Source organism: Esox lucius, chromosome 21, assembly GCF_011004845.1.
Source record: "Esox lucius isolate fEsoLuc1 chromosome 21, fEsoLuc1.pri, whole genome shotgun sequence".
In the NCBI taxonomy this organism is placed as follows: Eukaryota; Metazoa; Chordata; class Actinopteri; order Esociformes; family Esocidae; genus Esox; species Esox lucius.
The window spans coordinates 23,960,958-23,988,949 of NC_047589.1; the positions used below are offsets into that span (position 1 = coordinate 23,960,958).

Consider the following 27,992-nt stretch of genomic DNA (forward strand, 5'->3'; position numbering starts at 1 on the left):
CCAGTAGGACTGTTCAGACCTTTCAATTAGCCCCGATCTAACTGCCCCCAGACTGTTCGAAATACAAGACAACATCCCAAATTCGTTAGCATAATCTGGATGCATGTGTGTCTCCAACGCTTGTTTAACGTGAGTGGGTCAGAGAGAAGCAACTTGATCCAAACATTTGATTTCACCTGCACGCAATCTGCAATGCTCTAGTAGTCTGAGATGCACAACGACAATGAGCGGTAATCAGCAATAGCCAATAAGAGCTAGCCAGGGAAGGAGCCTTTGAGGTGACCACACATCGCATCACTAAGCATTCTACAGCAAAAGCCATGACAAGTACCAGCACATGTTTGCAGTTGTAAAAGTGCAGTAGCATGACAGCGCTGAAATGTACGAGCAATGTAACTCAACGGAAAATGTGCTGGCCAGCCACATCTTGTCCTGGCTATGTTGATAATCTAATTACATTACATAATTGGTTTAGTCAGATGGCAGGGTATCGTGTATCCTCATAACCGAGTGAAAAATCTCGAAGGGTATGATGCACCTCCATCTCTGCCCATAGTGTTTAGTGAGCACACTGGTACCAAATAAAATACAGAAAAGATGGTTGTTTGACTTGAAGGGCTCAACAATGTCAGGACTTTAAAGTCTTGGTGTTTTTCTTTAGTAAGTCAAGGATTAAAACCAACTGCCCACACAACGGTGACTTACCACATATGGGGCCCTGTCTTGGGAACTGGCTTTCCTCCATAATTTGGCAATTTGTTTCACTCTTGTAGCCCAGTCTGAAAAAGAAAAAGATTATCCACTAAAACTGATAACACAAGTGCAATGCAGCAGAGTACAGTACTTCTCCGGTCCCAGTCTCCTTCCAGAGATATTCTTTTCATTGTTTATTTAATTGAGAAACACGGTCTGTGATGTACCAACCTGGGAACTCTTCTAGAAGGTGAGGGAAATTGATGTTGGTGTAAAGGACCGGAGCCACAGTAGCCATCTCCCCTAGAGTCTCCTCCTTTTCCCACTTCAGCGTGCTCCTCTGGGCGTTGGACATCGTGTCCGTCTCGCCCTCTGCAGGAGGGACAGGGCCGGGGGCGGAGCCAGGAGCAGAGCTGGGGGCACTCCACGGGCCTACTACATCACCCCCCATTTGTCTAAACTTCTTGTCCCTGGAAGACAGGTTAGATATTCTCTAATGGCATATTATATCATGTATAATGTGTCGCAATCCTGTTCACTTTGGCAATACAAAAAGGTATAGTATCATCATTGATTGAGAAGTGAATGCAAAAAAGCACATTAACCTAAAGGGGGAAAATACCACTATAGGAAACTACAATTGTGTTAGATAAAACCCAAACGTTAAAAATAAATACAATTATTATTTTTTTTTATCATAAATAAGCAGGTTGAAACTTCCTGTGATTGTCTTAAAGGACTGCCAAAGCTCTTGTGGCATCAACAGACCGTGAGCCAGAAAGCCCACTACACATCTGAAGCATCAGGTTCTTGTTTCCACTCCCCATGGGGAGAGGAAGCTCAATGGCCTGACACTGAAATCAGGCCACTGAGCGAAATTCTGCAGATGCTGAAACATCTGACATCAATAGTTTTCTCTTCCCAAACATAGGAAGTTACAAACAGAATGGACTAAGTATTTCGACTTTTCGACCCCTTTCAAAAACCGAAAGTTCGGAAGGAGTACAGGGTAAACGGAATTATGGCACACAAGTCTGTCACAAATCAGCAGGTCCTAACAGAAACTTACTGGAACACGCCAACACTGCTCAATAGGATCTTGCTACCGCTTCATTTCCTAGGTTTTGCCCACTCCCTACACTAGGCTCTCATTTGGAGAAAAAAACTGCTTGGGAACCATCTTGATTCACTTGCGCTTCTCATCCTTACCTCATATTCTCTGGGAATGGCATTCTGTGGATGGGCGAGAAGTTGCCCGGGCCACAGGGGCCTGAGCCGCCGGGAATTACTGGAGTTAGAACAAAGTGGGGGTTGGGCCCCATGACGCCATTCATCATTGGCATGCGAGGGAACATCCGACCGTTGCCTGCAACAAAGAGCAAACAATGTAGGAACAAAAAGTTCAGGTGGAATTCTTTTGACTGAGGAAGTTTTAGATTTAATGCCAAGTTGCACATTTAATTGCATCCTTGAACAGAAGTTTTATTTCAAAACTACTGTCCGTGTTTGGGTAAGTGTCTCGTTTAACCATGGTTACCCTTGAGTACACCAGCTACAGAAAAAGAAAACTATTCATAAACATTCCTGTATTATCTCAAGAAACCTGTGTAACCAGTTCTTTATTGGTCCAGATGAGTCCCAAAATGAGGGAGTTTTAACTATGTGCAATGATTCTCATAATTAATAAAACGCCCTTTGCCACACCTTTTACCCTACAAGCCAAACTAATGACCTGACAGCTAGATAAAGGGCAGTTCTACATAAACACTTATAAATGCGCTCCAATACATAATAATCACATCACATTAATTGATTTTCACAGGTTGGTTAATTTCACATTTTTCAAATTTTATTATTTTCTAACATCACAAACAATTCTCCCAGAGTATTGGGCTGGTGGTTGTACCAGAGTTTGTATGGGTCATGGTTCCAGGTCCATTGGGTCCAGGATGAGCCATTTGGGGGTGAGGTAGCTGTGGAGGCTGACTGGGACTCAGAACTGCTGTAAAGAGGTCCTCCACATCCTTCCCCTCCAGCTCTGTAGGCAATTAGTAACACAGTAATTAATTAGATGTGGATTCACATACATCACACCAATATCAACAAGCTCAAACTGTTCAAAAAGTGATTTCTCAATTAACGATAAATGATCATTATGTTACGTGCTTACAATACGTGCAGTATTGCAGTTCATGACAGAAAACCCAAAATTAACGAATATTTTTCTAATAGCTGTAGGTCAGTGAACAGAAATAAAATCACAAACCTGGGATTTTGTAGAGCTTACTGAGAATTGCGCCTGAAAAGACAATTACATGCAGTTTTTTTAGTTTTATCCACAGCTATAGTTAGATTTTCTATATTTCACAAAGAAATAGTAAAGTTCCAAGAAATAAATTAAGAAATCTAAAAAAATCTAAAAACTAAGATACAATGCAATTGCAGGAATTGGGAATTCACATCAATCTTAACTGAATTCAACATGGTTTTAGTTGTGTATAAGGCCAGATATTCATTTTGACAGAGTTATTCCCATGGTATCGCAGCATGGGATTTCACAACTACCATGCCTCCTACAAAAATAGCACGCCGCATTTGGTTCACTGCGACCATACCGAACAGGCAATCATTAACAAAAGAGATACATAACTCTTGATTTCATACTTCATATTCTGGAAGATTAATCTCTATTCCTGTTATAGACCTGGGAAACCAGGTGGTGTGTAACTCTGGCAAGCCACCGCCCTAATTGCTCCTGTCACTCTGGATAAGAGGGGCTGCTAAATGACTAAAAGGTAAATGATGCCTGGAGGACTCAAGCAGTACACTCCACTTAAATAAGGCCAGGGAGTGAGAAGCCCGTCTGGTAGATAGAGATCCACGTGGCTGCCTCACCATCTGAGACCATCTTGTCCAGTTCCGGGCTCAGGATGACGTCAAGAGGTTCCTCCTGCAGAGCCCGGGGCCCCCGGCACGCCAAGCCCTGAGAGGGCCCCGTGGAGTCATTATGGATGGGGCCCATGTCCAGAGCAGCTAGAGGATGACAAAAGACAACAATGGTGTTGCAGGACGTGACGATGGTCAGTTCACACACGGGCCGCGCGCACGCGCTCACACACACACACACACACACACACTCCGATTTGATGATAAGAATAAATAACAACTTGCCTCCCTCCTCAAAACCTGATAAAAGAAAACTGTCATGGGCTCACAAAAGCGTAAATAACAGTTTACGAGCAGTTTATTTTTGACTGTACGTTCTTGGAGGAAAATAGAGGAGAGTGAGCTGATCCTTCACGTCACAGTGGTTAAATAAGCTCTCGGTTTGCTTACAGTATACCCCCACAATTTCTCTTCCGCATCCTCTTGTAACTACATTTTCCAAGAATAAAAACAGAAAAATGGTGTTGCGTGTTCAGTAGACTGTGTAAATGGTGGGGGAGGAAGGAGCAGAAATAGTCACAATACTTTAATAATCAGTTCGCTTCTTGCCCACATGAGAATACGAGAGGGCTTAATCAATGAAATAACTTCTGGGAGATCGCAATGATTCATCATAACAGCCACAGATACTAGAGTATTTTACTGTGGTGCACTCTAAACTAGTTTGCTTGGGTAGTAAATCTACTTTGATTGTGACCTTGAATTAGCTTAATGCAAGGGAAGAGTTAGAGTGAGATTTGGGATGACGGAGATGAATAATGGCAAAAGTATAACGTAAATAAACAGTTATCTGCCTCTGGGCATTCAAGTGTTCTTATAAGACACACTGTTCTAAAACATTCCATTGGAAAAATATAAGGGTAGAAACTGGGGGGACAAAAATCACTATGCAACTTGGCAAAACTGGATACCACACATTGTGTAAGAAACAAAAAAAAGGAAACCTTGCAGGCTCCAGAAATGTGATTTTCTTTGCCATTCAGGTAACTGGTTCCTGAAATGACTAAAATGAAAGACATGGAAATGTGGAGTAATTCAGTTCAAGCGTTGTTACATTATATGACTAGAGACAACTCAGTCTCAAACCCGCACAAATCACACTCAGCGAGAGGGAACGGACAGTCAAAACTAAATCATCAACACAAAAAAAAATACGTTATGCAGAAACTTAAGTAAACCTGCTTCATCGTTCAGAAAGTAATGTGGGTATTAATGTGGGTAATTACATTTGTATGGGGAAAAAATTTTTTTTAAGGAGATTCTTAGCTTCTCTTTTTTCTGTTACCTAACAGCGCTAAACAGACATGCATTGCTGATTGGTGAGTGGTTAGTAAAGTTGCAAGAGTTCAGTCAGCGACTTTACAGTGCTTCAGTGTGAGAGGAGATAGAGGAGACAGAGGAGTGCAAGGCCCTGATAAAGACAGTAAGGAAGGACATGCAGACACAATAAGCATAGTGGAAACAGGGGAGGTTCCCAGAGCAGCCTGGTGGAGGAGGAGGAGGCGGGGCTGGGTGGGGGAGGGGAGGCAGTTCTACTCCTAAGAGGCCAGACGGGCCTAAGGACATCTCTTACCGAACGGAGAGGGAGAACTGTCCACCTGGAATGGGCATAAATCAAAACCTACAGGAACCCAGAACCAGATTATGAACTGAGGTAAAGAAACGCAGGTGTTACAAAATGCTAATGCTACTGCCGACACTTCACTTTGACGCCCGCAATGACCGATCGGCACTTGTCATAGTGGAGAACAACAGCAACCATCATGAAACAGGTCAAGCCACATCTGACAGGTTGTAATACTGGTTGTTAGCTTTTAAACCTGGGTTAAAATAGTACTGGTTCTCATTCAAACACTAAGTGGCAATCAGGATTCATTAAAATTGGCCACCCAGGAAGCAATTAGGGTTAATTGGACAGAACGACACATTTTGCACATGGTTGGCTCTGGGTTTCAATCAAACAGGCTTTGGGTATTTAATCAAGCAGGCAGGGCTCATACTGTTAAGGTACCTGCTACCACAACATCAGCTGAAACAGGGACCAAGTTTACTCTCCACCGATGTTTTGGAAAAAGCTTAGAAATAAGGTTAGAAAAAACCAAAATATAGAATTTATACACTGACTACTATGGATGCAAGAACTAACCAATAAAAATTCATCTTAATTTCAGAAGATTGCTCCATGAATTTTCTCTTTCAAGCACACTAAAAGCGTTTGAAAGAAAATAAATACTTTTTGAACTTGGTTGATCCTAACAACAGTCTACTGGAGGAGTGTTGTGTCTGTCCAAGCATGACACCAGCATGCAGGCATCAAGACCAGCCTTTCAAGTAAACTGTTCCAAAGTTAACCACCAACAACACCCACAAACAAAGTGCGGCCATAGTAGGCACTCTAAACCTCAAACACAACACAAGTGGAGAAAAATGTGAAACCATAAGAAAAGATGAGAAATGCCACTACTGTTTTTGAATTGGGTTGATTGCTGGCAGGCAGGGAGCATATGAATTTGTGTAGGCAGAGAAAGGAAGTGGACGCAGTAATTTTCAGAATAGGACAGGGGAGCGGTCTACCTGAGTCATGCCCCGGCTTCAGCTCATCTGACAGCATTCCCAGGAGATCGGCATCCGTGCTCAGGACTTCCGAAAGGTCTACTAAAGGATCCTCGGAATTGGCTGGAGATGTAGATGTAGTAGATGTAGTAAAGGTTGGGTTTAGGGGCAATTTGTATTCTGGATGCCACTAGACGCTAACAGCACAGGGTTTCATTATGAAAATGCAAGTCCATTAAACCTTTTATAAAATTAAACTCTGTAGATAATATTACAAATAACGTCCTGTAGTCGTGTGGTCGTGTTGCTATGTAGTTCTTCGCAAAGCGTGTTGTACTAGGGTGTCAATGGCTGTGGACATGGAGGGAACTAAAAACGAGCAGACAGGGTGGAGGGATGACATGGGACGAGGGATGGTGGATGAATCCACTGGAGCTTACAACGTTTGACAACAAAACTCTTAAGGAGATGATTAAGGGAATATCCCAGTTTATTTCCGGCTAACAAAGCCACATTCTCCCTGTTCCCTCAGCATTGAGACAGTTGATTCCGTTGTGTGAAAGAGAGAGCAAAAAACGCCTCTGAAAGAAAACAATTCGCTGCTAGGAGAGTAAAAACAACACGACAGGTCTTCAAGGACGACCCGTGTGTACTATAGCCAGAGGTGTGTACATACGCAGTCCTCCAGTTTTGGGCGTGTTGGTAGCAGTAGCGCTGAGCAACGGATCTGACGATGGGTCCAGGAAGCTGGTGTTGACTCGGGAGGGTTTGGTCTCTGAACTGGCCCCTGGGTTCTCCTCACTGAGACCCGGAGACACTATGCCAGCCCGCCTGCACTTGTCCAGCAGCTCCTTCCCAAAGAAGGCCTCCTGGTAGCATACAACACAAGCACGGTCAATTTACAATGAAATAACATATGAGAACCTGCTAAAGGCATTTATAACACACTTACAATGGCGAGTGATACCGAACAAAATGTTCACAAATGGGTTTTCAATTGGATTTGTTTCCGACAGAACTCAACAACCTACTCCATATAAACAAATGAAATATTCCCCAAGTTACAAGATGTTGTTAATAAGCTAAGAGGTTTTGAATGCCTTCACACACCAGAGTGATCGCTTAAGGGAAGCACATATGGCAGCCATAAAAGCTGTAATTTTCTCCTGACCTTGAAAAACTGTTAAGGCTAATTAAATAAGCTCAGTAAACTTGTTTGGGAATCATTTAATAGACAGCAAAAAAAATTATCAATAACTTGATGCTACCATAGAGCTTGACATTTTGAAAATGTCCAACTCATAACATCACTTCAGAATGAGTCTTCAATTGTTACACAATATTTATTTCATATTGATACCAAAACATCCGGCCTGTAAGAAATGCTATTACTTGGTATTAATGAAGTCTAAGATCATTGACAGGCCTTACGCAAATGTTTTAATAGAACAAATCACAAGAAGCTGTCTTTTTTTTTAATCAGGGTTAGTGCCTGGTTGACAGGAATTACTAACATGTAACACTCTATTCCCAAGCAAAAATGATTCTTAAACATTCTATGCTTCAGCATTCAAATGTTTCCAAGTATGGACCAATCGTGGTTTACTAGATATCTAGTGTGTTGTTCCGGAGTTCCCCAGGGGGGACAGAGACGTCTCCACACCCTGCCCAGACTCCAGTGATGCAGCCCACAATAGGCCCCAGAATAATCCAGACGCATACATAAACACACTGAGTGGATATCTGGATTCCTATTGTACAGTAACGTCATTTACCAGAGATCTAATGTGACAGCTACATACATGGCTTTAGCTAAACGTATACTCTGTCTGCCACCTCAGTCTCTCTTTCTCTCTCTACAGGCCCAGGAACAGCTAAGAACATAGCTAGGACATAAAAAATAAAAAAGATTGTCAGGAATGCGGAAAAACAATCTAATTGGCCCAGAAAAAGTTAAAGCTGAAACATACAGAGCACACTGCTGATATGGCAAACACTGGTTTATAGTGATCAAAAACGATCCTTTTGTCACATCTAGTGGCTACAGGAATGGCTTGAGAAGTGCCCTGCATTGTAAACCAACAAAACCAAGGGACAAGGCCAGGATCAAATAGGAACACACATGACCAAGGAAGGCACAGAAAGCCTGCACCCAGACGCACGTCGCGGTACAGCTGGCTGGGCCACTATGTGTTTAAGTAAGTCGCTAGCACTTCCAACATGTCTAACGACTCCAACACCATCAATGTGACTGCTCCCTGCTGTGGTAAAACATTAAAAGCTTAATGTGGCGGGTATTTAAATAATTGATTAGAGCAGTTCCTCTGCTGAGGACCTTTATGCTTAATTTTGAAGCACGCCGTACAAGAAAGCCCAAAGTGACAGCTGGTGGGCTGAACGCATGGCTGCCTCGCTGAACGCTGAGCATGCTAGGTCATTTAAAGGAGTGGCATGGCACAGGGAGGGCAACGTCTCTCAGAGACGCCATTTAAACAGTTGGCTTCCGTTTCTTTTTTTTCTAAATCGTGGTGGAGTTAAGAATTAAGACCTGCAGGTTGGTGAGCTGGGTGGTGAAAGTGCGTTGCTACAGGTGTCAATGTTGGTTTGGTGTCTTAATGTTCACCATTCTAATGTGGTACATCAAGCTGATAAAAGAACAAATGGACTACGGCACACTGGCTAAAACAGTTCATATTAACATCATGTAGCCACATATCTACCCCCGTGCTTGATCTGTCCATATTACCAGTGGCCTTTTCCTATTAAAAACCTTAATGAAAACTTTATCTTTCATTTTAAGAATGAAAATTATTGTAGACCAATTATGGCTTGATATTAATAGTGTAAAGCAACTGAACCACCTGCAGGTATGACGGGAACTCTTCTTCCAGTTTGGTTTTCTTTTTCCTGTATCTTTTCTTGACTTTCTCCAGACTTTCAGGAACTGGGGGGGTCTCCTCTGCCAACACGCCCTCGGACTCATTCCACCCTGCAACACACAGACAGTGAAAACACTCCTTACTATCATGTCAAGGGGTTTGACTGAGCGGAGGTGGAGTTCAAGCCGCGACTGGATTTCCACTTCGGGGACTTCACCATTTGGACCATTTTCTTACCTTCGTCTTTGCACATTGAGTTCTCAGCTAAGGACCCTGTCGAGTCTTTACGTGATAGAGATCGTTTGGCTTTGCCCTGTCCGGTTCTGCTTCTCTGTCGGACCATAAAGCCTCCGATACCTGTCCAAAAGACAAGGAGGGAGCAGGAGAGAGGGAGGAGCGATAAGAGATGAGACAGGGTTCAGCGGATGAATAGAATACTAGATTAATGTCGCGGGGGCCCTAATTTTGTCAGACATGAGAGGAGGGTCTGACAGTCCCATCCTGGACATTAATCTTCATTACTCAGTGACCTATGAATACAGTGCCTGGGGGAGGTGTGTGGCTGAGAGAAAAAGAGGGAGAGAGGCTGTCACTGAGTGTTGAACACAGTGAAAGAGAAAATGAGTATGTGACTGGTAGAGAGAGCTAAGGTAAACGTGTGTGTATGAGAGTGTTTGGGGAACTCATCTCCTATCCACTAGACCTGAGAGAAAGTGACTGTGAGAGGGAAAGAGAAGACAAAGTGTGTCAAAGACAGCCAGACAGAAAACAAGTGAAAAATAGAGGGTGACTGACTGACAGACAAAAGGAAGCATTACAGCTGAGGCTATTTTTGGATATCTTGACATCGGGAGAAACAATCCCCTTTGGTGTGCAAACCCAGTCAAACCATTTAATCATTCCTTAAAGAGGAACAAAGGGCCTAAACATCTGACTTAGAGTTGAACCGCCTGCCATAGTGCTCACCTCTCTCACCCAGGGAAGGTTAGGTGGAACTACAGGGAGAGACAGCACATCACAAGGTTATGACAGACAGTCCAACACAGTCAGATAGGTTTAGGGAATTAGACACTTCCAAACTTTTTTTCATTCTTCCCATTTAAGCGGTCTTAAAGCCTAAGATGAGAGATGTTCTATGATTTGTGTAAGAGCATGAGTGTAAATAGCAGAACCCCACAACGGTTCAAGTGACCCGGCAAACCGGAGAAAAACACCACCTCTTCCATCTTTCCTCTATCGCTTGACATGAGCAAATGTGCGTGGGGTTGTTTTCTCTGTGCTGTAGAAATTCACACACAAACTAATACTCCCGGACACGCGACACACATCCCACACGCTTGTGAATTAACACATGCACTGACATGCAGCACTGTGAGTAAGCAAGTACACCCCCTGAAAATGTGTCTAAGATGGTCCCCCCCCCCCCCCCCAATTGTATTTAAATTTTAACAGAATATATATATTTTTACATATATAAACAAGTAAACTCATAGCACAAACCCTGGAGTTAAGATGTGGAACTTCTGGCCTTCCCTGAGGACAGCTTTGAAAACCACTGAATAGCAATGCAATTTTATTGTGTAGAAAAAAGTACAGTATTCAGGAATTGCACCACCGTCACAGGGTTGGGTTGTTACCATGGTCACTAACATTCTGTAGACACTCCAGCCATACTGATGACAAGAAATTGAACAGGGACTAATGACTTAGAACAGGGGCTAATTACCGTTAAGTCTTAATGACATTACAGGGGCTTGGAAATACAACAAACATGGACAAAATAGGCTAATATTTACTAGAAAACAACATAGTCTTTTGATTATATGATGATGACAAAAGGCAATGTTGTGATTATCTGGCAATAGCTAGAATAGCTAGTGATGGTAATGTTATTTACCAAAAACACAGTGGACGCCCCAAACGCACTTAAAACCTAAGCTTTACCTTCTACCTGTACCCTACCATTGAGGATGCATTGAGTAGAACGCTCAGCCGGACATCAGCCCCAAAACGAACATGCGACCACATCTATTGTGACAGAACGTACAATATATGAATACAAACACTGCAGTGTTCTTCGGCTGTATTGTCAAGACCTTTCCAAATAGAATTTCAGACAATTTAACACATTGGAATGATCTGTGGACATCCTGCTTGCAGGCAAATGAAGCGTGTTCTTTTTACAATTCAGGCATACAGGCGTTTGCAAAAGTAGATGCTAGAACAACGACAGGCCTATTCAATAAGCTACATCTGTCGGGACTGTGCACAAGCTTTAAGAAATCACAACTTAACTATTGTTGCACATAAGCACACACCGCAATGCAGAGGCCGACATGCTTAGAAGCAGACGTGTGTATAGGCAAACCGTCCCACCGAATTCACATACCCTTATGATCTAAGAGAAATCCAGAACCGTGGGCACACAAGCCCAACCTTCAATGTTACAGTCATCTAACAGCGTGAAAATATCACGAAGCCATTTCATTCTACGGCCATTTTATTATTGGATATTGCTTTTTGTGTGTTTGTGCTTTGTGTAGTGTCTCGTGTGAGCCTGTTCTGGGGTGCTGTGGTGTGTGTGCATGTGTGTGCATATGCAAGGACTACAATAATTACACCAGCTGTGGCTGGAAATGGACACAAACAGTGTTCCGCCAAGCAATCAGAATCAGGTCCAATGTATTCATTACCGTGCCAAATTCTTTAAGTCCACACGGGATAACAACAATTCCTCCAGGGAAAATAATAGAAGCAGTTCACTTAAAGATTAGGCAACATAGAGGGCAGAAAATCCACCAGCCAGGTAAGAGCCTACTGCTGTTTTTATTTATTCCTTTGAATGAGTCCATTTTCTTGTTCAAGAGCTTCCAAAAACATTGGGGTAGCTTTAGAGACCATCCGCAATCCCTTCAGGGTACAGTGCTTCTGTTTATTTTTTTGGTAAATATAGAGGGCTATTTCTGTTTCATAGACCAAAAGATGTCATTCCAGAAAAAACAACGGTATTGACCATGTTTTCCGGCTATAAAGTGTTAGTGTACATTCACTGTGTACAAACACTGGACTGAAACAAGCTGATATTTTAGGTTCTGAGGGATGTGGCAACTGCAGAAGGCAGTAGCTGTTGTGAAATTCTCCCCCCACTGTGACATCAGCGCACTGCATATTCCACTGATATGTACTGCTAAATACCCCCACCACTGCTTTGTCAGCAAAACTAAAATATTATTTCGGGCAGGACAGTGGCCGGTTTCACCCTACTTCTGATTCCGTCTTTGAAGGCCCGCTCGATAATAAAACAAATGTAAAAATGGTAGCCATGCCATTTGGTTTGTCTAACGCTGAGGAATGGCTGTGAATATCCCACTGAGCCTATAAAGAGCAGAGCACTGTGGGATGCTACTTAAAGGTCCGGAGCGTGGGCTGCCATGCTATTTCACAGTCCAGTGGAGCTGTCCTCATGGATAAGTATTCCCCCTCCATCCCTCTCCTCTCTTCCTCCAGAAACCCTCAACCAATCTCCCTCCATCGCTTTCCCCACCCTCGACCACACTCCAGCTTTCTCATCCGGTTCATTCATCCCTCTCAGCATCCCCCTCTCAGCACCCCATTCGTCTGATCCTTCCATCTTTCTTTCCCTACTGCCATCATCTACAGCTCTCCTAATTCCCTTTCCTCTCTACCATGTCCATTAATCTCACCAACATCCGCACTCTCCCGTCAACATCTTCCGTTTTCCCATATGAGGCTACACATACGATATTCCTAAGAGCTGCTCTAAGCTTAGCATCATTTCCCATGATCTGAACATCAACAAAAACGAGTCTAGGGACAAAACTGACCTAAGGTAAATCTGTGATTTTGTGGCAGGTTGCAGATTTTAATGCACGTTAGTATCCCTTACTCTTTGAAATGCTGTCTCACATATGTACTATAACACGCTGCTCAGTTTTTGCTTCAAGCTTTTAGAACCGAAAACACATTTTAAGGTTGTCGTGAAAATTGTGCATGCCGATGAGGGAGCCTTTATTTATGTATGCATAGCTGAAGCAGCAACCTTTCACAATGAATGCCACAGGTTACTTGCTGACCAAAAGTCTTACCCCTAGTTAAGTAGAATGACACGGAGTGTTTTACTACCACAAGCCAGTAAACATCCATTGTCCATGAAAGCCAGGCTGTTAAAACAACACACACCTATGAGTTCTCTGCCATCGCCGCACTTGAATGGAAGGCAAGGACGTAGTCACACGTCAACAGAAGTTCTTACTCTACTTTTCCTGGTTAATGAATGCGTTAAAACCTAAAGGTTTTACATAATCCTCATCCACAGGTTGTAAACCCTCTGAAAACTGAAATGAGGTTTAAAAGCTTTCAAACTCACCGGGCCTGTACGGCTTCCTTTTCCTTTTCTTGTTTCCATCGGTGCCCTCGATCCCCTTATCATCAGCAGGCTCCCGCTCGGGGCTCGAGTCGGACTTGGCATGACAGTCCACTAGGAGGTCCCCGTCTGGAACACAAACACGGCCATGTCACCAAACCACAGAGGCATGTTCACTAGAAGCCCGTTCCGCAATGGAAAACCCAGATTACAAATATCCAAAGTAACGTCTCCGCCTAACGAACTTGACGCAGGCCTCCCTTTCACTTGCCGAAGGGGGACCTGATCCAAAAGGACCACGCCTTAGGACTACATGAAGTGACCCCTCCTGGCAGCTCCTGAGCAAAGCCCCCCCTGGTTCCGTTGAGTCCCGTCGCCGCCGTCCACCTGGTTGTGCTGACACCGTGGCCTCAACCTCCTGACGCTCGCCTATTAAAAGCACTATATTCTCTGGAGGATCTGACGCTTTCCACCCGCTGGAACCACTTGGATGTCCGTTTTTTTGTTAATGCTCTTAGGACACTCCCTGGAAGTAGGCCTTTATGACCCTCTAGCCCACTGACATGTATAAATATCATGGAGAAACAGTCTAGCCTTAAAAGGCCATGCACTCCTACAGCAAGAACACAGGTCATCCCCGGGGCCCAGGCTCTCTTGAGGGCCCTTCTTAGGTTGTTGCCTTTCTAGGTTGTTGCCTTTCTAGGTTTTTTTTTCGCTGGGTAACTGTGTATATTCACAGAATTTAGACCCTGCCCACTCAAATTAAATGCAAATTAACCAACTCAAATTACATGCAAATAACTAAATGTAGGGGTGATTATTAAGTAATGTATAGACATTTTATGTGCATACTGTTCCATACATAGAGAGTATATAAAACATGCACAATACATAATGTAGATGCCAAACCCTGATGTTCTCATGCTAATATTTGTTTTTCGCACAAAGCATGGTTGATCAGGTGCTGCTGTAACTGGATTTCGTTGTAACACCTCTATGAAGATGGTGACGGTTCCTTCTCTGCCCATTTCTCAATGGCACGCTGCATAGATACATTTTATTTGCATCATTGCAAGACCTGGGTTTGAATCCTGCTCAGGGATTAGCCCAGCAGTCCCACTTCTGGCGGAGAAATTGGCCAAAAGAAAACATTTACACATTACTTCCATAGATATTTTGTTAGTGGTGGATAGACGCTTGTTAAAATAAACCCTCATTATTGCCAGTTCTGCAAGGCTTAAAACAGAATTTAGTATTTTTATTGAAAACATAAGATGTTTTAGCTTTCCCTTCCACATTGGCCAGCACTAGAATATCTGGGCTATTTTCTAAAGATGGGCATTTGGCATTTTAGCCAAATGCCCATGCAGAAACCAGTGGTACTTTACATATTGGCTACTTACAGGCAAAGTCATGTGTAAATCACATCCCAGCTATTCAAATTGGCATATATGGACAGTATTTTTTCTCTTTCAGGGCAAAGGCTTAATAATACGTATGTTTTAGTAGGTAGCTTTGAAACAATGATAACAGTATTAACATTTTGTTGTTATAAACGCTTGTATAGTCACAGCAACATTATAACGCAGCTTTACACGACATGTACAGCAGACACACAAATGCTTCCTCTTGGCATGGGCTAGCCTAAAAATAGAAGCCCACACTGAGTGGGAAAGGGTTAATTCCTCATCATTAGCCCTTGCTTGCACTCTCTGAGTCGAGGTCTGATGGATGGGCCAGGGATTAACTCAGTTAGCCTCAGCCAGCCTCCTCTCATCACCGAAACGCCAATTCAGGAATAACTTGCTGAATGCTGTTCTAAAAGCCGTTCTTTCCTCTACAAGTCCAATTCATTACATGACTGCCCTGAGTGCAGTCTGCATTTAAACCAAAATAGGCCCCAGTGTGAGAAAGTCAAGCAGGTATGTTTTAAATTTTCATCTACATTTCTGTTAATCTCATGCTCGAGATAAGGGTAACAGTCGCTTTCTAACATTACTCGTCCTTTTGACCGTTCTGATTAATAAAAACGACCAGGGAATGAGGCTTACCTCCTTTTCCTCCCTCTTTCATTCTAACTGACATGTCTATCTTTAGAAAATAGCCCAGATATTCTAGTGCTGGCCAATGGGGAAGGGAAAGGCAGAGCTAAGACATATCTCATGTTTTCAATAAAAATACTAAATTCTGTTTTAGACCTTGCAGAACTGGCAATAATGCGGGTTTATTTTAACAAGCTATTGCTATTTTAATGCCGGATTTGGAGTGTCCCCACCCCTTGTCGTTGGTGACCCCCAGCCGAACATCTCTGAACCCTGGAAGTCTTTACCCCGGCAGTCATCCAGGTATGGGTCTCCGTCCCTGGACAGCTCCGAATAGTTTGTGTCCAGTGGGGTCTGGAGCACGGCCACACTGTTCTGGTTGATGATCTTCAGCTTGAGTTTGGGTTTGGGCCTCCTGCTCTGGCCTCGGCGGGTCGAAGAGGAGGGCACCACCAGGCTCTGAAGCTGGCACCGGCCAGATTCTGTCAGACAGACCCCATCCTGAGTGTAGGTCTTCTGGATGTCTGGAGACGGGGAGGGGTTCATTAAAAGATCTATCAAGCTGGTTTCCCAAGCAGCAAATGCAGCTCTCGTGGACTGAGTAAACTAAAAAAAGAAGTGTGTTTGTGGTACAAGACAGATACAAAGTGAAATACTTAAGAGTGATTCACTTTCTCCCCACTGCCTCCCACGTACATATCTAAAAACATATGCTCCAGCCATCTTGTTTACAAACACTGAAATACTTGTGTCCTCATCGAGTGGGCATCACATTAGTGAGTCTAACACTGTCAACAAGAGACAACATTTCGCCTAGAGTAACTATTAATTCGTCACTGTTAATGGAACTGTGGGGTCTGTCAGGGTTGTTTGCCTCTGTAGAGCTGAATTACCTGGTTCTCTCGTTCTAGTCATTATATTAGGTGCCATCGGAGCCTCGTAGACATCAACTTGGAGAGCTTCCACTTTGCCTGAGAGAATGACATGACAATTATGCTAAATAATACAAGTCATTACATACAGTACAAGACTGGAGGTAAGATTCAACCAACTGAAGTTCTTAGCAGAACATCAATACATTCATTACATTTGTATATTTACTATACCCATTTGTCTTAGTTACAGGAATGGGGAAAAGGATAAATGTCCCAGTTGGAAGCTGCGATAATAAGGTGGCCAGCCTGGATATTTAGCCAGGTCAGTGCGATAACACCCTCATGATAAGCGCCATGGTATCTTCCGCATCCAAAGAACAAAGGCACCTTAAGCATGACCTCTTTTGTTTCCCCCCATCTCAGTTTTACAAACTCTGTCCCCATTTTCAATACTCCATTAGAATGAATGAGTGAACAGGCTGCAGACGGATTTTTTTTTATTCCAGCCATCTGCTGTAACAAGCAACCCACATTTGTCTGATGGCGGGTTCGATTGATAAAAATAGAGGAGGCCTTTGGGCTTCTTGAGCGGAGCTGGTCGGGTTCATTGTGCACTACAGAAGATGTTAAGACCAACCCAGTGACATAAATTAACCACTACAATGAATCAAGGTGGAAAGGGGTCTATTTTCAGCAAGGTACCACTACGACCGCTCACGCTAGGTCATTTTATAAAGACTAGAGAACACTTCATACAGCAGAGACTGAAGTTCTTTCATTGGTTGCCTAAAACTTTAAGAAGGCATTTACATTTCTTCATGGACTCATGGCTAGATGATCAAAACCTCGAAACATTTTATATTTCCATGTAACTCTTTCCTAAAATATTCTATATTTTTTGAATTTCAAGGAGCACCTCGAAATACATTCATTGGAATAAATGTGCGACATCAAGAGTGTGGTTGACCTCGTCATACACGTAGCTTTCCATTTCCGGGTGCTCGGTGTTGAGTTTTACCTTGCGAAGGCAGAGTGTGCATTCGACACATGGTGCAGTCAAAGCCGTCGTCCACTGCATTCTCCACCTCCTCGTCGGTGTTGAGGCCCTGGCAGCAGGCGTGGATCCACCTGGGATGGGAAGGAAAGATGATACCCGGTACATAGGACACACAGCCTCTATGAAAGCAATTTAATATTGTTACCTACAAAAGGATTTTTTTTTTTTATTAAACCACACTGTAGACGACTTCAATTGCATTTCTGAAGCACTAAAAGCCGTCGGTCAAACATAGTACCAATACAATAATTAATATTATATTAATTCAATACATAATTAGCGTGCGTGTGTTACGTAATATAAATACATACAAGTGGAAATATACAGAGACCGTGCTAGGACAATAATCAGCACACGCTCTAACACAGTCTCTGAAATGCTTTCAACCGGTTGCCACAGCAACAAAGAGTTGTGCCCTCTGGAGCCTCTAGACGAGTAATTGACACCATAGTATCACAGTAGTCATAGCTACTGAGGGAGACACGACTGTACAACATCACTCGGTGACCACCATATACCCAACAGAGAACAGGGGGTTTGGGGGGGTGGTCACAAGGTCAGTTTGTGATAAAAACAGATTACGTTGACTCATGCATGATATTCAAGGAATTGGACTTTCAAGCCATTAGATTCCAATTCAGTATTTTAAGAAAACCTCAGTAATCATTAAAAGGAATCTACAAAAGTGTAACATATTAACAATCTCAATATAAGTTAAACAGATTTCCCTCAAAACATGTCAAATCAGCAATTGCGAACTTCAGTATGTATAAAAATAATAATAAAAACATGCATTGGAGTGAAAAGTTTTGAAAAGTTCTGGAAAACAATCGTACATAACCAACCAGTCATTAGTGGAAAATCAATCAGGCTCACATGGAAGACGTGTGTGTTTCTGAGAGCTTTAGCTCAGTCTGTCAGACACATTCCACCGCTCGAATTCTACAGCCAGACTTGTGGGAAGAAACCCCACAGTGAGACGTGCAACGCGCGCACCTTGCACAGCGACACCGTTGCCTTTTCGCCGAGCAGAACGGCGGTTGCCAGGACACCACGTCCTAGTGTCACCCCACCGGTCACGTGCGGCACCCGGCATGACCGAGGGAAACGCACAGCCACCCACCTGTCACACTGCCGGCACTGCACGATGAGCTCTTCCTCGCGGTAGCTGCGCGCGCACGTCGGGCACGATGCCAGGCTGGCGCAGGGGCCGCACTGGGTGTAGTTGTTCTGCCAGTCGCACCTCAGGCCTGGCGAGGTGGCACCACACTGGGTACAGGACACACACCTAGAGTAACGAGGAGGGGGGGAGATTCAGCAGGGGCGAAACGCACAAACAATCACCACGACTGACGGCAGATCTAGCTAACATTCAAACAAATAGGTGTCCGAAATCTGTTTTGTGTGTGTGTGTGCGTGTGTGTGGCATTTATCATGAAAACCTAAATAAACCTAAATAAATATGTCAATGGCAGGGATCCAAGGAAAGTCTTGAATGAATGTGTGACGCTACAGTGTCAACAGTGTTGTTTGACTGGGGATTAAGGAATAACTTTACAACGAATAGAGGGGAAATCCCTCCACCTCAGAGCCAAAACAGCGGCTAAAGACCGGCAGCACACCAACAACTAGAGAAAGAGCCATGCCGCGAAGAGCAGAGCAGAGCCATACAGTAACAGACAATTCAACATGTTACTCTAAAAACGTTCAACGGCATAATTGGTCCACTCAGACAAGCCTGTTGCTCTGATTGGCTGTGATGTGTGATTGACAGCAGAAACCACAAATACCCACCACTTGCACTTCCAGCTGCCCTTGGGCACCGTTTGCAGGGGCGGGTCCAGGCAGTAGGTGTGGTAGCTGATGTCACAGTCGTCGCACAGCAGCAGCCGTCCGGGGTCGCTGGCCTGGCCACACGCCTCACACACCGTGCACTCCAGACAGCGCCAGCCTTTACTCAGCACCACCCGGGTGATCTGGCGAGAGATGAGGAGGTCAGGGAGGGGAAGGAATCCTCTCGGATCTCCTTCTCATATTGACCAGCGGCTGTGTGCTCTATGTTCACATAGCAGGTGAATGAAAAGTAATGATTCCCAGCAGCAAGATCTTCCAGGGAGGTTAATATTAATTGTTGAGCTGTTTGCCAGAGGGGAGACACCGGAATTTATTGGCCAATAGATCAAGGGGGGGGGGTCAAATTCCTCATGTCATGTCAAAGCAGATATCATGGAATTCAAAATAATAAATGTGGGTCAAACCCTAGTGGATTTTTACTTGAGTTTTCACTTGCATGGCCCAGCAAAACAGACAAATCCTACTCAGAGACTACAAAGCATGGTCACTGGAGACCTGAATCAGAAGTGATTTTTATTCCAGGCATCCATCTGGGTCAGGTATAAAACAGTTACTCAACATTATTACCCAAATACTCTTAAACACACCATGGCACAGAATCCATCTGAACTGGTGGACAGAAATGCCCGACACAAAATGTTCTTACTGCACCATCAATGACAGGTAAATGGCCCTTTTAACACTAATGAAATTACAGCCAACGAGGGCATGTCTATAGCTGTGAGCGAAACTCCGTCACACTGACTGCTGTTGATCGCGCGTCTCGGCTGCTGAGGGCAATTAGCCGCTAGGTTAGCTAGCTGGAGCGTCAGCATGGTCCGTGTCAATCATTGATATCCATTAGCTTCCTCTGGTATGCCATTGCGCAGCAAAAATCAATCAAGCTAATCACTGCGTAAAAGCTGGGCAAGGTGCAATTGGCCAGCAGAGAGAGGTGATGTTGACAAAAACGTGCTGGTTGTGTGTTGGATGGACTCCCATTATTTAGTTCATTTTCAAGCGTTGGGATTCTAGGGGAATAGGTTCATTCTGCATTAAGGGGCAACGTCCAGGGACAATTTTCTTTACCCAAATTGGTCTCCGTATCTCCCACTGAGGTCAGTTTTTCTTAATAGAAAAACCATCCAAATTGGATGTTCAAATTCCAAAATTATAATAAAGCAATTTTTATAAAATATATATTTCTAAGGGGTAGCAAATAACAGTTGGATTGTTTCAAATAGATGCAGGGTAAGCATGGGCTTCAGTTAATATTTAATAGGTTTTTGGGGAAGCATTTGTTACCAGAACAAGATTGTTTTTATTAGCGTCAAAACATTTTCATTAGCATGTTCCTCAAAATCCTAACTTTTATGGCTCAACTTTACCTAATCCTAAAACTTTACCCTAACAGGTAATTCCTCCTCAAATTAAAATATGCCGATAATTAAGCATTTAGGCAGAAAACATCTGTTAAAAGTTTTCCCTGAGAACCTTCACCGAAAATGAGGTTGTAGTAAAAAATCTAAGTGGAAGGATTTGAATGCAAATAAAACTAAGTTTATGGTTTAAAAACATTGTTCAGGCCACTCTGCCAGTTCTGGACTACAGTGATATACAATACATGCATGATTAAAAAAAAAAAAAATTCTGAACGCAGTCGATCATGCAGCAGTACATTTTATTACCAGTTCAAGCTTTTGTACGTCATTGTCTTTTATACACTACAGTATGTCGGTTTGAACCCCTTGTCTTTCATAAGGTCTATACACTGGTTAATGTTCTTTTATAATGCCATCCTGCAGAAACTTCCCAACTATCCTTCCTCAAAAGATAACTGGAAAAATAGCCCCCATCAAACAAGCTCACAGACTGGCTAGTACTAAAGGTACCTCAGGCTCATTCCCGTAATGGGTAAAACCGTGTTTACCTCCTACTCCCCATGACTCTGCTGTAGGAAGACCTTAAGTTGAAAGCCCCTATGACTTTAATGCAGTTTACACGGTTTAATGACCATTTTACTTTGAATTGTGTTTGTTATACTTAATGCTATTTCAAAGCTGTTTAAAATCTGTGTTTTCTATGTTTTTATTGCTGTCATACAGGACAATAACCTAATATTCCCAAGTGGAAATTGCCCCCAAAAAAAAAACATTTCAGATGTATATGTAGACATGGATCACAAACAGAATGTGAACTCCCACAAAATACCAAGCCGATTTGTAACTGACACTGAAATGGATGGTAAAAAGAAATTCTGTCTGTCTTGTTGCAGACTCTGCAAGTCTGTCATTTCATTCAGACTATATAAGGAAACCACAGCCACGAAGTAGAATCTAACATTGGAACAATAAGTTGGCTTAAAGACAAACAACACACTGTACATGTTCCAGTGTTTAGACAAATATCATTTGTCATTTGAGAGGTCCTGTATAAAGAGGCAGGTCTTGTATAGAGAAGAGGCAGGTCTTGTACACAGAAGAGGCGGCTGAGCTCACCTTGATGTTGACACAGAACGGGTGGTAACACTGACCACACTGGGAACAGGCCAGCAACCTGCCCTCAGCCCCCTGGCCAAAACTCCCACACACCACACACATGTCCTGGAGGAGGGAGGGAACGGGGTGGGTGGAGGAGCGGGGTGGGTGGAGGAGGGAGGGAGGGAACAGGGTGGATGGAGGAGGGAGGGAGGGAACGGGGTGGGTGGAGGAGGGAGGGAGGGAGGGAACGGGGTGGGTGGAGGAGGGAGTGAGAGAAAGGGATGAGGAGGGAAAGAGGGAATGCATCAGGATTTGTTGAAAAGACAAGGGAAAGGAGGGGGAACAGAGGAAAAAAGTTAGATTTCCCAACAATAACAGACTGTTTCACCCGCGCATGCACACACAGACACACACAGACAAACACACACAGACACACACAGACAAACACACACAGACACACACAGACAAACACACACAGACACACACACACAGACAGACCCACACAGACAGACCCACACAGACACACAGACACACAGACAGACACACAGACAGACACACAGACAGACAGACAGACAGACAGACAGACAGACAGACAGACAGACAGACAGACAGACAGACAGACAGACAGACAGACAGACAGACAGACAGACAGACAGACAGACAGACAGACAGACAGACAGAGACAGACAGAGACAGACAGACAGACAGACAGACAGACAGACAGACAGACAGACAGACAGACAGACAGACAGACAGACAGACAGACAGACAGACAGACACAGACAGACAGACAGACAGACAGACAGACAGACAGACAGACAGACAGACAGACAGACAGACAGACAGACAGACAGACACACAGACAGACAGACAGACAGACAGACAGACAGACAGACACACACAGACAGACAGACACACACAGACAGACACAGACAGACAGACACAGACAGACAGACAGACAGACAGACAGACAGACAGACACACACAGACACACACAGACACACACAGACACACACAGACACACAACACATACAACACATACAACACATACAACACATAACAACCAGTAGTGCATGACCTGGGGTGACTACCATTTGTTCAACAGCAGCGCGCCCGATTGCACATTTGCGGGATTCATTCATTTCTTACGGGGGTGTCCGTGTATATGTGTGTGTGTGTGTGTGTGTGTGTGTGGTGTGTGTGGTGTGTGTGTGTGTGTGCACTGCTGGGCGTGTAGAAAGGGGTCACAACCTCAGCAACAGGGCAGATGTAAATCAGCGAATAAGGTTGGAGGGGGAAACAAGACTAAGACGTGTAAACAGGCTGAGCTCCAAGGCCATGGGGGATGTATCATAGCGCTGTCATTACCATACAACATGCATCTTTTATTTACAAGGCCTCTAATAGCTGGGGCATTTGTACGTTAGCATTTACATTCAAATATGTTGAGTATTTGGGTATGTGAGACATTGTTAAGAGGTACAGCAGAGGAAGCGGGTTTGGGTGGGATAAGGCACATTATCCTCATTATTTTTGAAAGTCACCAGCAACCACCACCACACGGCATGTTTCAAAGCAAGGAAAGGAGAATCTGAAAAAGGCAAGCAAACACACACCCACACACAAACATCACAAACAACACGCCCACACACAAACATCACAAACAACACGCCCACACACAAACATCACAAACAACACGCCCACACACAAACATCACAAACAACACGCCCACACACAAACATCACAAACAACACGCCCACACACAAACATCACAAACTACACGTCCACACAAGACAAACAACACGTCCACACACAAACATCACAAACAACACACCCACACACAAACATCACAAACAACACGCCCACACACAAACATCACAAACAACACGCCCACACACAAACATCACAAACTACACGCCCACACAAGACAAACAACACGCCCACACACAAACATCACAAACAACACGCCCACACACAAACATCACAAACTACACGCCCACACAAGACAAACAACACGTCCACACACAAACATCACAAACTACACGCCCACACAAGACAAACTACACGCCCACACAACACAAACTACACGCCCACACAACACAAACTACACGCCCACACAACACAAACTACACGCCCACACAACACAAACTACACACCCACACACAAACATCACAAACTACACGCCCACACAAAAACATCACAAACTACACACAAACATCACAAACTACACGCCCACACACAAACATCACAAACTACACGCCCACACAACACAAACTACACGCCCACACATCACAAACTACACACCCACACACAAACATCACAAACTACACGCCCACACACAAACATCACAAACTACACGCCCACACAACACAAACTACACGCCCACACAACACAAACTACACGCCCACACAACCCAAACAGGAGGGCTTTGACGCCACAACGGGTCAGTCGTGTTTGGTTCCAGTGGGATGGTGGTGCTGACCTGTCTGAGAGTGAAGTGGTCTGAGGTGGAGAACATCACCACGGTGGTGTGCATGGCATTCTCCTCTTCCTCCTTCACCACGTACGGCTGCTCCACAAAGCTGGCCTGGACACACACACACACACACACAGTCATGGGTTACTTCACACCCGACACTCGTGGACTGCAGATTTGGACGTGGTTAGGTTTCTGCTAATCTGAGTGAGGGAAATGTTGTTAACAGTGAGGCATTAAATCCTTTTTTGAGAGATGTGACGTTCTCATACGAGCCACCTTAATACCCATGAATCCAAATGACCATGTCACATCTGCACGGTCATAAAACTCCTGTCATCTAGTGTCACATTTTACCATCACGTTTATCATCCGTTTGATTCGTATACCCTTGTTTTAGACAGACTAAAGCTGGTTTAGCTAATTATAGAGAAAGGTAGCTGTGGAATACACCTAAATGCACCCATGTTATACATAATGCATCAAAATTACAGTTGGTGGAAATAAGTTACCTTCATCTATCAATAGTGCCGAAATTAAGACGACACATCCACATATCCAAATATGTAAATAAAAAGCATTAAAACCTTTCCGGGGGTATACATTTGTACACATGACTGTAATTTCTCTGTGAAAGCCTAACACTGTAAGAATTTTAATTTTCAAGTTAGCTAGTCATGTCGGCAATATAACAAATTTTGATGCCCATCTGACCTAGACTGCGGATTCATTCTGGTTGCTTTTTTGAATAGTGTAAACGGCGTGCTCTAATTCCTCCATGGCACAGCTAGGAGTGCAATTAAATCAACGTGTCCACCTTGTAGTGGTCGAGACGAGATACTCCTGACACTGAAACCGCTGGCAATGTTGCACCCGCCCACATTCATCAGAAACACTGAATACGAAATGTCTCCAAAGCATCTGCAATCCCCTAACTAAACGAAATGTGCAGTAAATGTAGAATGTTTTGATTCAGGCTTTAGTCATGTGGACCGTTTTGTGGGTCCCTTTTGGTCTAATCATGTGCCCATGTTCCCAAGCCACAGCTACTAAGACGTGGATTTGTTTTTCATATTTAAACATTTAAAACAATGACCTCAAGGAGTTAACCGGCAACAGAACACACTGGCTTTCTGACAAAAGCCAAACAAAGGTTGTCCTAGGGCTGTTGTTTGTAGTGTCAAGTACATTGAAGGAGGAAGATCTCAATTGCAACATGCGCATAGCTGGCAGCACTGAAATAATCAAGTAAGCTGGTAAACATCCCTACTAGATGCTCTGTGTGCCCGCTTCCTCCTTGTCTCCTTAAAACCTGCTGTATGGGAAAACCAGAGGCCCGACTCCTCTGACCTCTCCTCCAATGGCTTTGGATAATGTGACAACGAAGGAGTATTTTTATGGCCTTACTGGATAACTTGAGTGCTGCCAGCAGTGGGCGTGTTCCGGGGCCTTATTTGTGATACGCCATTTTATCCATGACATATAGTTTCCCTATCATTTTGCCAAACTCAGTTTTGGATGAGATTTTCTAACCAAAATGACCAAAACTCCTTAGTACATTTTCAGTCATAAAAGGTTAACAATTGATGTTTATGTAGCCAGTCTCCTCTAAAACCGGCTAGCTGTCGCGGTGCGGCTATCGGTCTAGGAGGCTAGCTGGCCAGTGAGAAAAGGTATTTGAACACAATAATACCTAACATAATAGCAGCATGCAAAGCAGCTTGACAGTTGTAAATTCCATCAACCGCGTGGCACGATCAATTAAGGTGTTACAATGTTCAGCTTGGCAGAATTTGCATTTCTAACTCAAAGCTGTATGATTCAGGTTGATATGACAACACACAATAGGGGCCTGGGCAAGTGTGCCAGCAGGGAGACCGGAGGATAAAACCAATTTACGTGAGAGTGTCTGAAGGAAAAACATTTGACGGCAAGCTATGTACTTTGAGGGAATTCGTACAGAAACGTACTTTTCCAGAGATAACCGGCGGATTGACGTTATCTCTGGAAAAGCCTTAAACCAGTAACGAGTAACATCCAGTGACAAGTATATATTACGAAAAACCTTTATGACACAGTTATGGATTTCAGAGATTAAACTATTCGGAAGCTCTATCATTATTTTACCCAAAAATAGGAGTTCCAGGATTCGTGTTTTGGAGTTGTATTAAAACCCTTTAAAGCCAGCCCAACGGACTGCCGTTCGGCATTCAATTCCAATATGACTCAACCATGCATACAAATATTAGCCTGGTGGTACTCTCTGTGACAGTGTGTGTTTGCATGCTAGTACACTCTACAAAGCATTGACCTTTCTTTTGGGTCTACCTTAAAAAGAAAGAAAATACCTGCAAGGTACAGTACATACAGTACATCCCCCAATCCCCCAAACGCACAGGTCTTTTTAAACATGTCAATGCCCTGCGTACCACTATGTAGAAAATGGCCTTTAGCCCCGTACATCCACCCCCTCCCACCCCAAGCCACACGGCGAAAGCTTTCCCGAGTGTGTGTGCAACGCTCTCTAACTAATGTGCGAGCGCTCTCTGCGCTAAGCTAAGCACATTTGGCCACTGTTTTATTCATGTATGCGGAGGAGGGAGGGGAGAGAGAGAGAGAGAGAGAGAGAGAAAGAGAGAGGCGGTGAAGGGGGGTGGTGAAGGGAGAGGGGACAAGGGCTCGTACCCCAGGGGTCGCGGCGAGGCTGTTGTCGGCCTTGAGTCCTCTGGAGCGTCCCCGGCCCCCCCGCCCAGACAGGTTGGTCCCCCGGGGTCTCCGCCGTCCAAGGAACCCTGAACCACGACCCTGTGTTGGGAAAGGGGGAGGAGAGCAGGGTAAAAGTGAGGGGACGGAAAAAGACATTGAGACACGGGGGGAGGAGGGGGGAGGAGAAAGAAAGGGGGTCGAGCGGGAGAGAGAGGGTGCGTGTGTGTGTGTGTGTGTGTGTGTGAGGCAGAGCATGCAAGAGGGTAGAGAAAAGAGGAGCCAAACCGTCAGAGGGGGAAGGAGGGAAGAAAGCGGAGGGGAAAGACACAAAATGTCATCAACGCCAATCACAACGTTCCTCTGCGTCTCATCACTGATGACACCCTGCCAGCTGAACGAAAGCCTCTGAGGAAATCACAGCCGAGACCCAACGTCAATAACTCAGGCAGTTACCGTCGAGCTAATTCAAAAGGGAAGTAGGTGTACCTCGTAGATAACGGCCTCTCTCCGCACAGTGTACAGGCGGGACTGAGATGAGGATGGACCACAATACAAAAAAGCCCCTTCCATACACACAAACCAAGTCATGTCTGAGTCCTCTTCTTTACATTCGCCTGTGTATGGTCCAATCACTCTCCTCAGATGTTCTTTGTTTTGTACCTGATGCAAAGCGTCTTTGGGTCCAGAAAAGCGCTATATAAGTCCAATGTATTATTACTATACTGTACAAGACTTTGATCGGCTGGTTCTGCAAGTGACCATTTTGAAGTCTGTGACATGTTTGCCATTAAGCTGTCAGAAACCTTTGGTAAAACATGAACAAGAGAAAGTCCTTCCCAGAAGACCCCGCCTTCACAACACTTCTTTCTTTTACTGACTGCAGAGGTTTGCTGTGTCACCTCAAAGTGGATTCCTATCAGTGTCAGGGCTCAAAGCCTGAGGCATGGGTGACAACGGGTAGCCTGGACACCTGGGTAGACTGAACGGATTTCAGTGAGGAACCACGTGCAGTGTCACATCCTAACCTGTCCCCACCCAGCCATGCTAAACGAAAGAGGAACCGTGTGT

General features: G+C 44.2%; 1 protein-coding gene across 12 annotated transcripts in view; it reads right to left on the minus strand.

Annotated features, from left to right (window-relative positions):
* kmt2ca (lysine (K)-specific methyltransferase 2Ca) overlaps positions 1–27,992 on the minus strand; it is a 147,873-nt gene that overhangs the window by 25,893 nt on the left and 93,988 nt on the right. For 10 of the 12 annotated variants that reach the window (XM_029116184.2, XM_029116186.2, XM_029116190.2 and 7 more), the window contains 20 exons: positions 26,904–27,023; positions 24,225–24,329; positions 21,761–21,865; positions 19,224–19,405; positions 18,553–18,717; positions 17,391–17,500; positions 16,391–16,468; positions 15,785–16,021; positions 13,459–13,584; positions 9,309–9,428; positions 9,054–9,181; positions 6,869–7,061; positions 6,214–6,315; positions 5,213–5,260; positions 3,589–3,726; positions 2,960–2,992; positions 2,600–2,731; positions 1,903–2,059; positions 925–1,163; positions 706–779 (listed from right to left, as the gene is read on the minus strand). In XM_029116184.2, coding sequence (XP_028972017.2) covers positions 706–779; positions 925–1,163; positions 1,903–2,059; positions 2,600–2,731; positions 2,960–2,992; positions 3,589–3,726; positions 5,213–5,260; positions 6,214–6,315; positions 6,869–7,061; positions 9,054–9,181; positions 9,309–9,428; positions 13,459–13,584; positions 15,785–16,021; positions 16,391–16,468; positions 17,391–17,500; positions 18,553–18,717; positions 19,224–19,405; positions 21,761–21,865; positions 24,225–24,329; positions 26,904–27,023 — 2,592 coding nt within the window. The remainder of the gene's footprint in view (positions 1–705; positions 780–924; positions 1,164–1,902; positions 2,060–2,599; positions 2,732–2,959; positions 2,993–3,588; positions 3,727–5,212; positions 5,261–6,213; positions 6,316–6,868; positions 7,062–9,053; positions 9,182–9,308; positions 9,429–13,458; positions 13,585–15,784; positions 16,022–16,390; positions 16,469–17,390; positions 17,501–18,552; positions 18,718–19,223; positions 19,406–21,760; positions 21,866–24,224; positions 24,330–26,903; positions 27,024–27,992) is intronic. The other 2 variants (XM_029116185.2, XM_029116188.2) reach the window with 2 other exon arrangements.